This window comes from Symphodus melops, assembly GCF_947650265.1.
Source record: "Symphodus melops genome assembly, chromosome: 15".
Classification (NCBI taxonomy): domain Eukaryota; kingdom Metazoa; phylum Chordata; class Actinopteri; order Labriformes; family Labridae; genus Symphodus; species Symphodus melops.
This window is the reverse complement of record NC_136705.1, coordinates 16958913-16972118: the sequence shown is the minus strand read 5'-3', so window position 1 is coordinate 16972118 and position 13206 is coordinate 16958913. Positions and strand designations below refer to the sequence as shown.

General features: G+C 40.5%; 2 protein-coding genes across 2 annotated transcripts; one reads left to right on the top strand and one right to left on the bottom strand.

The window, feature by feature from the left end:
- Positions 1-139: 139 nt before the first annotated feature.
- ikzf5 (IKAROS family zinc finger 5) lies at positions 140-3343 on the top strand. The gene is made up of 4 exons (XM_079363181.1): positions 140-504; positions 649-793; positions 1096-1269; positions 1352-3343. Exons 2-4 carry the CDS (start codon positions 661-663, stop codon positions 2305-2307), a joined length of 1263 nt encoding a protein of 420 aa, XP_079219307.1. The 5' UTR covers positions 140-504; positions 649-660; the 3' UTR covers positions 2308-3343.
- Positions 3344-4150: 807 nt separating this feature from the next.
- Positions 4151-11637, bottom strand: LOC306835669 (CUB and zona pellucida-like domain-containing protein 1; the record flags this gene model as incomplete). Its single annotated transcript, XM_079362334.1, has 18 exons — positions 4151-4330; positions 4437-4681; positions 5471-5631; positions 5706-5936; positions 6048-6223; positions 6645-6850; positions 7052-7196; positions 7285-7326; positions 7421-7519; positions 7636-7677; positions 8128-8226; positions 8876-8917; positions 9383-9476; positions 9584-9630; positions 9919-10014; positions 10145-10195; positions 11136-11234; positions 11586-11637. 18 exons carry the CDS (start codon positions 11635-11637, stop codon positions 4284-4286), a joined length of 1974 nt encoding a protein of 657 aa, XP_079218460.1. The 3' UTR covers positions 4151-4283.
- Between the last annotated feature and the right edge of the window lie 1569 nt (positions 11638-13206).

The window sequence follows — 13206 nt, the reverse complement described above, 5'->3', positions numbered from 1 at the left end:
TTTGTGTTTTGTTTTTGTTTTTTTTGTATTTAGAACACTGTAAGAAGCTGCAGTGTTCTCTATTCTGACCACTGTTTCAGCTTCGTCGGTGGGAACAATTCTTCTCGGGGTAAAAAAAAAAAAAAGGTGCTTGTGCTCGCAGGGACGGTTTTAACCGGTGCACACAAAGTGAACTTTAACCCCTCGAGCTGGTTTATTGTTTTGATTTAGCAGGCTGTATGTCAGTGTGAGGAGGCTGGCGGAAAGACTAAGTGGAGACCATAACAGCTTAACGAAACAGACAGAAACGGTGTAAACAATGAACGTGTCGCACAGAAACCAGATGTTGTTTCTAAGTTAAGCTAACGTTAGCTGTCGGGCTGTACGTAACAACATGATGCGGATCCGTGTGTAGACCTACCAGACATCAAGGATTATCTTGTCTTTGTGTTTGAATAAAAACCACTCGGCCTTTAAAAAACTAACAGTATTTGTTGGATTTCATCGAAAGTTATCTTCGGAGAGGTAGGTGTGCATGTTGGCATTTCTGCTAACGTTGACGAAATTGACTTTTAGATCGAGGCATTGTGTGTGTGTTTTATAATATTGCACCCTGATGTCCCAGTGTTAACTCGTGTGTTTGCTCTTTAATGATTCAAACATTTGCAGCGCTGCATTTCGATGGGTGAGGAAAAGCCGGACACGCTGGACTTTGTGAAGGATTTCCAGGAGTATCTGAGCCAGCAGACTCAACATGTCAACATGATATCGGGCTCTGTCAGTGGTGTTAAGGAGGCGGACGAGCTTCCACCAGGTAACTTATTATTTATTTTACTGTGACCAACATTGAATGTTCTTACTGTAGTTTTTAGAGGTGTTGGTTCAGTTCTTACGAGACAAGCAGCTGGCAGGTTTGTAACCATGATCTTTATATTCAATGCACTCCAACTTGGGTTACTGACGTTTTTCTCGACATGTTTTCTTAGATTTACAGCTATGTTTATTATTAGATTAGATTTAAAGCAGTTGAAGTTTTCTTAAAAGTATATAGTGTGTTGTGTTGCATCTTTTTTTCTGTTAACAAGTAGTAAGTTGTGCTCATGTCCCTAAACACAGACTGCAGTCAGAATGGACTGGATCACCCCACTGTGGACATGTCGCTGGAAGACAGCACAGGGATCCTGGTGGATGGTTTCGAGAGGACCTATGATGGCAAACTAAAGTGCCGCTATTGCAACTATGCCACTCGAGGCACAGCCAGACTCATCGAGCACATCCGAATTCACACAGGTCAGTAATCATAGTTTATTGGAGCAGAAAATGTAACATTGGGAAGGTTTTGTCTTTAAGCCTGTTTTTCTTAAATTTACAGGAGAGAAACCTCATCGTTGCCACCTCTGCCCCTTTGCTTCAGCCTACGAGCGCCACCTAGAAGCCCACATGCGATCCCACACGGGCGAGAAGCCGTATAAGTGTGAGCTGTGCTCTTTCCGCTGCAGTGATCGTAGTAACCTGTCGCATCATCGCCGTCGACGGCACAAACTCCTTCCGATGAAAGGCGCTCGCTCACTTTCCCATAAGAAGATGCTGAGCGTTTTACAGAAGAAGGCCAGCTCTTTGGGCTATGGCCGACGACTCCTCATCAACTTCAGCCCGCCGTCTATGGTGGTACACAAGGCAGACAATGTGAACGACTTCTCCCATGAGCTGCCTCACTTGCGTCAAGAGACCTATGATAATCCGAGTCGAGCAGTGGAGGAAGAGCACACGCCAAATCAAATCCACCATCACCATGACTTGGTTATGGATAACCCACTGAACCAGCTGTCCACCCTAGCAGGCCAGTTGGCCAGCCTCCCCTCTGAATCCCAGGCCCAGACCCAACCTCCCATGTCTCCAGGAGCAGAGTCCATCGTGGACGAGAAGCCTTTCCTCATCCAGCAGCCCCACCCTGCCACAGCTCCTGTTGCTGTCACAGCCAGCATGACCCACGCCTCCTCCTCTTCCCCGATCACCCCAGAGCCGCGGGCTCCTCTCCACAGCAGTTGCAGCCCAGAAGTGGGACCCTGCAGTGAGCACAGTGGGCGCACCAGTACCCCCAGTATCTCCAACAGCCAACCCAGTACACCTGCCCCAGGCCTTTCCGCCCCGCTTCAGGACCCCCATCACTGCCAGCACTGTGACATCTACTTCCCCGACAACATCCTCTACACCATCCACATGGGCTGCCATGGCTATGAAAACCCATTCCAGTGCAACATCTGTGGCCACAAGTGCAAGAGCAAGTATGACTTTGCCTGCCACTTTGCCCGTGGACAGCACAAGTAAAGGATGACTGAAAAGGAAAACTTTTAATGGACACCTTGTTTTATTATTTTCATAGTAATTGTATTTATTGGTCTCTTACTTGGCCTTGATGTAGCCTAGCCTTTGAAAGTTGTCCTCAAACAAGAAACTGGCATCTTTCAGAGGGTTTCATTTTGTATTGTGCCCGTTAAAGTGTATAATGAAGGGGTGATCAGTGTTTTTAACTGGTCGAGAATTTATTTGTGGTGGTGAAGGAAGGGTTCATTATGTCCTACTCAGCCAATTTACTTAACCTCACTGAATGGAGTACGTTGCAGAATACACCGCAGCTCAATTCTTCCTGACTTTTGTGGTTTGGGTTTTCTGTAAATGTAGTGCTGTTCTTTAAGTGGAGCCTCTGTTATGTTAACACATTTCTGAAACATTGGCTAATAAAAGGAATACAATCAGATATTTGAATGCAACGTTATGATGAAAGGCATGTAAAATCTACTTTGTGCGGAATACATCATTTGAGGAAACTACACTCTTGTTTGCCTTCCAAGAGCGTCTGGGTTAGAGGAGCTCCTCACACAGCTGGTTGGCTCTAATTCACCATGTTCTTTTTGAGGAAAAAAAATACAAGCTGCAAAATAAGCAGTTTCTTTTTCACAGAGTCTCTGTAGGTTAGCCACCCAAATAAATTCTCACCTCTTGAAGTCTTGTCAACAGATTGCTCTAATGATAACAAGAGTGAAGCTGCTTGATCGAGAGTGATCTCACTTGAGCCTTTTTGAAATTATTTCAGTGCTTGGTGCATTACTACTCTTATTTTGCAGTGCCTGATATGGCCACTTCTCTTGTGTGGCCTAGACAGAGAGGACTGTTAGTTTAATAGTTATCACAAATCTCCTCTTGTTGTCGTAACAGAACGGTCCAGAGCCTTCGACATATAAAAGTTTGGCCGCTGTAGTTTTTTCTATGGTAGCCATGACTTTTTGTTGCCAAAATTCAGTTCCATGAATGCTGCTAATAAACTTTAGGATCAAAACTAAACGGAGGACATCTACAGCAAAAACCTAGCCAAACTTTGTATGTTTTTTTTTTTCTTTTCGGTCAGCCAATCAAATTGTGATTTTATGTAGAAGTAGTGTTTTTGAGAGCGTCTCCACAGTGCCCTTCTTCATCAGGTTCACTTGTTGTGTTAAAGAGGGTGTGTTGTATCCATTTAGTCCCATCATTTCACACTTGAAACTTTTGCTATTGTAAGACTTCACTTTGATATCCAGTATCACCATGTTTAGGAGAGAATCATCACCAAGTCTTGTGTTTCATGTGAACAGTTTTTCAGAACTGCTGTGTAGCAACAGGGATGCTGTTTATTTAGCCTTTGTGGTGACACTTACTGAGATCCCCCCATTGGATCCCTTTCTGAATATTTATTACTGAGTATTGTATTCTGAGTGGTTGGATAGATGTTCAGTGTCAAAAAAGCAAAACATGTTGCAGTAAGACTGCTACTTTAACAAAATTGTTCTTTGTATTGGGTACGGTTGTCAGTTGCTTAGCAACATGCGTGGAGAACATAGTTACTGTTTTTAGGACCACCTCTGTGTCACCATGCTAACCAGTAATAGGGGCCTCCAGTAATGACTGCCTTATGTTGTCTCAGTGTGTCGTAGGTTCATAGGTAATGGTGAATGTCGAAGCCTAATGGCGATCACTCACTCCCTCTGGGATGGCAAATCATGTTATTGTGACATGGAGTAATAATCCTACTAATTTATAATTAAAGTGTTTTATAACCGAGATGTGCTTTGTCTTTTATTCATCCCATGTTTGTACCAGATGTGAGTGTGACATAAGGAATTTCCTAAACATGCTCTGCCTTTTGATGATGCTTTTAATCAGATAATGTTATGGAGAGAGAAGAAAAGGAAAAAGAATAATTCAGTGTCACAGTAAAAAGACTTGTAATGATTGTTAAAGATGACTGAAGCTGCTTGTTGCAGATTGGTTTAAGCCTTGTCTTCCTTCTGAGTCTCCTCTTCCTTTTTGACAGGGTCTGGCAAAGACAGCATAAAGTTGTATTTTATTTTTAAATGTTTAAGCTACCAGTATTCGTCAAATTAATCCATTGTTGTCAAAAGCAGGAATATGTGGCTACAGACCTTCGAGTTGGATTGGACCCAGGACCAGAGTTTGGCGGTCGTGTTCTGACCCCAGGTCTCTGGCCCTTCGTCTGACGCAGCCACGGCGGCAGCGGGAATTATAGTCAGAGGCTTGGCAAACCAAGACTTTGCATTGAATGTACACAGACTCTTGGGCTCGAAGGAACTTGAAGGCCTTAAAGGTGAATCGGGCATAGTCTCTGGTGCCAGTGGTATAAACCCGGTAAGTGTTGTCTGCAGCACATCTAAAGAAAGTGGATAAATCCTTTTGTAAGAATAACAAGAGCAGTGTCCAATATCCACAAAATATACTACATATATATTGTAATACTAGGATATATATTTTGAAGTGGCTCAACTAAGTATTTAGTTCAACTACCTTATATACACCATCTCCACAATGTTAAAAAGACAAACTCAAACCTGCCTATTTCTGGTCTAAAGCTAAAAAGCAATATCAGCATTATATACAAAGTATGGAAAGTTAAAGTATAGATTTAGCAGGAAAATGCTCTGTCAGACATGATCAAACAAAACGTTATCAGACTGTTAGTAAAGATGCATGAGTCACTAGTTAAAACAAATTAGTTAGGCATATTGGTCTATGTGAGAAACACTAGACACTTCTGAGATAATTATTGAAAGGGGAAAAATACATATAGTTTTTTTTACTTTATTAAAACTATCATTTAATGTAAACTTGGATCATTTTGTATGGCTATTTAAATAAAATCATCCATTCACTAACATTTCCCATTTAAACTGCTGTTTGGGAGCTAATCATATGTGTGCTTATAATCATTTATAAATTGTAAAGTAACTATAGGCCTAGCTGAAAAATTTAGCTAAATAGTTCTCTACAATGTAGTTGTATAGAGAAGCAATGAATAGAAATACTATAGTGCCTCAACATTTTATTTATACCTTTATTTATACGACTTCCTAATCTTCATTTTTAAAAATGTTGCTATATAGGACCCAATGCAGGTTATTCACTTTATCTGCAATCAAATCATCCTGTACATTCTTCTTACCCGTTACGAACCAGGTAGTAAGGTCTACTGGTGAAATCATGGGGTGATGGTGAGGTCACACAGGTGTCAAGAAAGAGAACCAGGTTTCCCCCAGGAGTCCTCAGATCCACTTGAACATACAAGTTTTGGTTGAGCGTCACCTTGTATGGCACTTGAGTCACCTGAGAGGATAAAAGCAAGAATGTCACCAATGTTCCTAAAAAAAAAATTGCACCACTTAATTATGCGACCACACCTTATTATAGAAGCTACTGGATGTGTAGAAATCCATGCTGGTGTTGAATTTGCCTGTCCCTATGATGCTGCTGTTATCACGATGATGGACAAGATACATTGTCTGAGCCACTGAGTCTTGATCCATTCTGCATCCCACGTTAAGTTTAAGGTAAGACTGCCGTGTGATCTCTCCGAGGCTGCTGGCGTAGGCTTGGATTGTGTTGGTGTACACAACTCTGCCATTCTCTAACTGTCAAGGTGAAAACAATCAAACCACTCAAAATGTCACTGAACTGATGGTACAATACTTAAGAAAAACTAGATATTAGTTATGTTTTCCCGAAGGGGATGAGTTGCCTACCTTTTGAACGTTGCCACAAGTGTCAATGTGGTAATTGAAGACCACCTGATATGTGGTGACCTGGGGTCTGCAGTTCATGTCGTTCAGGTACAGACTGGAACCATTGTAACCAAGCGAGCTCAGGTAAGAACGCTTAATCACAATCCTCATGTTGTCTGATGAACAAGTCACTTGACCTGACAAAACACATTTCAACTGTTTGGATTATAGAGTTTTAACGGTCTCACAGTTGGTTGGCTGAGCTACCCAGAATTTGTATCCAGACTCGAGCTACAACACTCTATTCTTATGTTGATTTACCTGTTGGTTATAAAATTGAATCAAATTTGGTACGTAAAAGGTCTGACTATATGGAAAATGTTAACCACTTTTTCAAGAAAGCCAACATCACTACCTCAGATTTCTTCTTCTATCCTTAAATATTCTCAGTTGAGAGTCTAATAGAAGTGAAGAACACAGAAAATACTTACAATCTATAAACTGAATCACAAGTTGAAATGAAAGCAGCCAACAAGACTTATATTAAAAGGATAGTGGCCATAAATCACAAAGCAAAGTCTGAAATTTCCATATTTTTTGTCCCTATTATGCAAATACCTGAGCTTGGTGGTAAAGAGGTCAAGAAATCAGCATTGAACCCTCGGCCAACCACAGAACCATCAGTCCTGAAGAGCACAGTCATATATTTGGAGGTAGAGTAGAAAGTACTCAGACTGTCATTGCAGACTTTCCCCAGAAATCTTGAGCCCACAGACGGCCCGTCGTAGATTGAAATGTAGTCACAGGAGCAGCAGTTCTCCAATCTGTCCATTGAGAAACAATGAAAGCCACCATTATTTTGATCGCCAGAATAAGCTCAAGTCATTGATGATAAATGTTAATTCAGCGAGTGCATTAATAGTAAGGTATTTTATCTACACAGTACATTGTCATATTCATATCCAATTCTAAAGTGTCTAATTTATACTGTAGATCTCCAAAAACGCTCTTTATTCTTTACTCACTGCAGGTACGAGAATGACAAGAAGATTCTGTGGTCGTCCGCAGCTCTGAGATACCAAACACAGTAAGCATTGTCGTGGTAGTGGTTTGGGTGGTTGGGACTGGAGAAGTTGCCAGAGCCAAACAGAGAGCCTCCACAAGGCTCCGCTAAAGGGTGGGGAAGAGGGTACATGTGGGTCATTATACAGTATTTATACATATATATGCCACTTTATTTGCACACTGAGGGTCCTACCCGTGCCTGGTTGTTCAGTTGTATGATAGTAATAGCAGTAGGCTGTTTGGGGGGGAGGGAAATCGACCATTAGATTCAGTATTACTTTGGATTAAACTATGATTAAAAAATGTGCGTTTTACATGCTGATACTTACAGTAGTAGTCATGACAACAGTTTCCTTTGTATTCACAGGAGCTGGAGCAGGAGCAGCTTCCCATATGACTGCCACAGTTGTAAAGACAGGAGGGCTGTTCTGTAGGACCTGAAAGAGAAGGGGGTTTTTTTATAAAATCTGTAATTTGTTTATCTAGCACAATATGGTGGTCACATTTTCCACGTATACTGTAGGTTGTCATAAGCTTTTCATACCTGTGGAGGTTTCAGGCCAACTGGTGGTGTAGCCACAGTAATCTAAAGAAAGACAGTTAAAATCATTAAAATCTTTGTTGTGGTCTAAATGACACCCTCTCTTACTCGGGTTGTCTCTTTTACGAATTGCCATCCAGGCTGCTGGAAGGTGGAAGTGACTAGAAGTGCATGTTTGAACAGGTTATTTTCTACAGCTGACTGCTATAAGAATCCCAAACACATTTTGTTAGTGAAGACAATGGTCTGCATCAGCAATGGAATAAGTTACATACTTTCTCAAGGCTGTTCTAGTTTTGACTGGTTCCTTGCAAACAGAGAATTCAGGAATACATGGACTGTAAATGCATAGAAAATATAGGAACAGATTTTGTCCCTTCTGTGTCTTTTAATTACCTCATACCTGCCAGTGTGGAATTTGTACATGTAAACCTCTCGGTACTTTTCTATCAAATCCTCAGGGATATCTGAACTAGGCTTTGAGGTGTTACTTACAGGAGTAGTCATGACAACAGTTTCCATTGTATTCACAGGAGCTGGAGCAGGAGCAGCTTCCCATGTGATAACCACAGTTGTAAAGACAGGAGGGCTGTTCTGTAGGACCAGAAAGAAAGGTTTTTTAAAAATCTGTATTTCCTCTTCTAACAGAATATGGTGCTCATGTTTTCCACATCTACTGTGATTTAAGATTTTCACACCTGATGATGGATCAACTGGCCAATGAGTGACAGAGCTGCAATAAGCTATGACAGAGAAGGGATGGTTAAAATCAATAACTTTCCCTCTTTGGAACTGAGGCAATACACATGCTCATGTCTGTTGAATCACAAACTTAAAAAACATTGCCAACCCATGTCATTATTGCTATACAATCCTCTAGCAGCAGGACTTTGCATTAGTCTAAGTGACTAAAGCATAATGTTTAAGTGTAAGAGCAGTAGGCTATTTGACAAAATTAACATGAGTGTCAGGATTATTTTGGTTAAAATGTTGATCAAAGTTCACCAAGCAGTACGACTAATGATACTTACAGTAGTAGTCATGACAACAGTTTCCTCTGTATTCACAGGAGCTGGAGCAGGAGCAGCTTCCCATATGACTGCCACAGTTGTAAAGACAGGAGGGCTGTTCTGTAGGACCTGAAAGAGAAGTTGTTTTTATAAAATCTGTAATTTGTTTATCTAGCACAATATGGTGGTCACATTTTCCACGTATACTGTAGGTTGTCATAAGCTTTTCATACCTGTGGAGGTTTCAGGCCAACTGGTGGTGTAGCCACAGTAATCTAAAGAAAGACAGTTAAAATCATTAAAATCTTTGTTGTGGTCTAAATGACACCCTCTCTTACTCGGGTTGTCTCTTTTACGAATTGCCATCCAGGCTGCTGGAAGGTGGACTTTGCAATAATCAAAGTGACTAGAAGTTCATGTTTGAACAGGTTATTTTCTACAGCTGGCTGCTATAAGAAGCCCAAATACATTTTGTTAGTGAAGACAATGGTCTGCATCAGCAATGAAATAAGTTACATACTTTCTCAAGACTGTTCTAGTTTTGACTGGTTCCTTGCAAACAGAGAATTCAGGAATACATGGACTGTAAATGCATAGAAAATATAGGAACAGATTTTGTCCCTTCTGTGTCTTTTAATTACCTCATACCTGCCAGTGTGGAATTTGTACATGTAAACCTCTCGGTACTTTTCAATCAAATCCTCAGGGATATCTGAACTAGGCTTTGAGGTGTTACTTACAGGAGTAGTCATGACAACAGTTTCCATTGTATTCACAGGAGCTGGAGCAGGAGCAGCTTCCCATGTGATAACCACAGTTGTAAAGACAGGAGGGCTGTTCTGTAGGACCAGAAAGAAAGGTTGTTTAAAAATCTGTATTTCCTCTTCTAACAGAATATGGTGCTCATGTTTTCCACATATACTGTGATTTGAGATTTTCACACCTGATGACGGATCAACTGGCCAATGAGTGACAGAGCTGCAATAAGCTATGACAGAGAAGGGATGGTTAAAATCAATAACTTTCCCTTTTTGGAACTGAGGCAATACACATGCTCATGTCTGTTGAATCACAAACTTAAAAAACATTGCCAACCCATGTCATTATTGCTATACAATCCTCTAGCAGCAGGACTTTGCATTAGTCTAAGTGACTAAAGGATAATGTTTAAGTGTAAGAGCAGTAGGCTATTTGACAAAATTAACACGAGTGTCAGGATTATTTTGGTTAAAATGTTGATCAAAGTTCACCAAGCAGTACGACTAATGATACTTACAGTAGTAGTCATGACAACAGTTTCCATTGTATTTACAGGAGCTGGAGCAGGAGCAGCTTCCCATATGACTGCCACAGTTGTGAAGACAGGAGGGCTCTGTCAAACATTAAAGAGAAGTTGTTGTTGTTGTTTTTTTGTTGTTGTTTTTTTTTAAATCAGTAATTTCAACTTCTAGCATGAATGTGATTTTTCCCATATACTGTAGGCTGTCATGAGCTTTTCATACCTCGGGTGGTTATGTCAGGCCAACTGGTGGTGTACATGTAGCCACAGTAATCTGAAGAAAGACAGTTAAAATCATTCAAATATTTGTTGCAGTCTAAATGACGCTGTCGCAAATGGTCAGCATCAGCAATGAAATAAGTCACTGCACTGCTTTCTCAAGAAAGTTTGTACTAAACCTTTGGACTTTTTTTGGGAAACCAGGGCTACATTTGCTGAATTTTACAAAGTAGGGCTGCCAATAAACTTGACACATCTTCAAAAACATTTTTAGAACTATCTGACTGTGACTGTTTTAGTTTTGACTGGTTCCTTGCAAACAGAGAATTCAGGAACACATGGACTGTAAATGCATAAAAAACATAGGAACAGATGTCTTTCCTTTTGTCTATTAAGTGTTATCGTTGTTGATTTTGTATGTGTAACCTCGAGGTAATTTCCTCTTTTCTTCATGAAAAATTCTCTTGTGTTCTGTTGGACTTTTTGGAACATTTTGTTGGCTGTTAAATGTTGGTCTCCTTAATAAGTGACTATTTGTAAGGGGTGTTAAAGTGACTTTTTAAGGAACTCTACTAATTGCTCTTTTAGATCAAATCCTCAGAGCTTTCTGAACTAGGCTTTGAGGTGTTACTTACAGCAGTGGTCATGACAACAGTTTCCGTAGTATTGACAGGAAGGCCCAAGTGCACGTGCAACCCTAAAGGTCTACAAGTTTAAATTTATATGTATACATCTTTTTCCGTTTTTTTGTTTGGTGTGTGCTAGATTACCTGATCCTATACTAAAATATTGCATTTCCAAGTCAGGATCATTCCTATCCAGAGTGAACTTTTCAAACAACTGGGCTCAGCTGCTAATGTATCCCAAATGAAAAAAGTGATATTTATAATAGTAATACAAATAAGCACATTGGGGATTTTGACAGACTGGTTTCCGCAGCACTCAAGGATTGCTGAACCTGTACATGCTGTTGATTTGTTTGACGAGCAACTTACAGTTGTAGTCATGGCAACAGTTGCCATAGTATTTACAGGAGCTGGAGCAGGAGCAGCTTCCCATGTTTGAGCCGCAGTAGTATTTACAAGAGGGCTGAGCTGAGGGACACAATCACAATTCTGTCATTGTAAATGAATGATTTGAAGCTTTTGCATTAAAATTGTTTGGTGGTGCTCGTGTTTCAATACCTGTGTAGTCTGTTGGTTGTAGATCAGTCCATCTTTTTTCACCTGATATGTAATGAGAAAAACAGACAAACAGAAGGGTCAGAACAATAAAAACACTGACTGGTGACAGTTTAAGCAGTCAAAAAAACCCTTTGTAGGAGTTACTATTGAAAAAATACATAATCAGTCTAATGTGGTAAGTTACTTATTCAAAATTACAAATGGAAGTCTAATTTGTGGAATAATGTAAAACGAACATAATAATAAAATAGTGCACAGTACCTTGCACTGGGTGTGAGACGATCACACTGCAAAGAACCAAAAGAGTCCACATGGTTAATGTGTTCAGCTCCCAACTTGCTTCAGATTCTGAATGTTCCTGCTTAAATAGTCTGGTGAAGTACCCATAAAGTTTCTGATACCAGCAATAGTGAATGTGATAGATTGCTCACAGTCATTGTTGTGAGAACGACACAGCTGGTTAGCCATCATTAAGAGCACTGAAAGATTGTTAATCTCTCACTCCAGGATGTGTTTAAGCATATTTGTTTTAGTGATACATTAAAACTTCATGAGGGTTTTTGGGAACTCGCAAATGAGCAAATAATAAAGCACCCATTATGCACGTATACCTCTCTACTTCTGACCTTCATACTTAAAAAAATAGTGTCAACAGCTAACAAGTTATGGAAGTTGAAGGTGAGCGTCAGGTGGCAAGGTCCTCCTCTGCGCTGCTCTGTTGGAGTTTTCCACGGTGAACAAGAGGGTCACCCTTCTGCGACTTCACTTTGTGGAAAGGAAGGCTCTAACTGTTGTATGTGCATATGTGGGAATGGGGTCTTGGGGCTGTTACTACGAACCATCCAGTCCTAGTATGACCAAAGTGGTAGCTGTGTCCACACAAACAGTGGATTGCTCTCGCTTAGTCGGGAGTGAGCCCTTGCTCCAAGTAAGGGAGTTTAAGTATCTCAGGGTTCTCAGGAAAGCCAGTCGATGTGGTTTGGGTATCTGATTTAGATGCCTCCTGGACGTCTCCCTTTGGAGGTATTCCGGGCATGCCCAACTGGTAGGAGACCCCAGGGCTAGACCCAGAGTATATATCCTGTCCAGCCTGGGAACACCTCACAATCCTCCAGGAGGGACAGGAAACATTGCTGGGGAGGGGGAAGTCTGGGTTGACTTATTGCACTTGCTTCCACAATGACCTGATCTGAGATAAGCGGAAGAAAGTAAATAGATGGATTTTTCATTTGTCAAGACTAAAAATTCCAGTTAGAATTTGGCTTCAAATTCCAGAGAAGATCCACAACTGTTGCTTGAGTAGTTTTCTGATGTCAGAAATCAATGTTGCATAAAGTAACTTTCATTTTTTCACAACCCTCAATTTCTTGTTATCAGTTCTTGTCACTAAAAGGATGTTGATAAAAGATAACACCCGAGTCATAAAACACGTGAGATGAGGTTTCTCTGTCTGGTGAGAAAATCTTGTGTACCCCGCCCTATTGAATCAGGTGTGTGTAAAGGATCTTCCTAATGACGTTCAAGGACGTTACCTCTAAATTAAAACATACAGCTTATAAAACTTATTTGCATGCTCATTAAGAACATCTGAAACATGTTTGCTTTTTTCCAAGTATCCTTTGTTAGGCCCCTAAACCTCGCTGTAATAAACAACCACAATTCCTTAAAAGTTCAGATGTTGTGTAAATTGTCAATAAATTCAGAATGTGATGAGTTGTAAATTATTGATACCCTATATTTGATTGCATATATGTGATAAGGACATAAGGAAGTTGTTGTCATTATAGTAGTTTCCAGAAAAATTCAGTATGGCATTCAATAGTATGGCAATCTGGCACCCAGTGTACAAATGCTATAGTCCTAGAAGCTTGCTGCCCAGGTT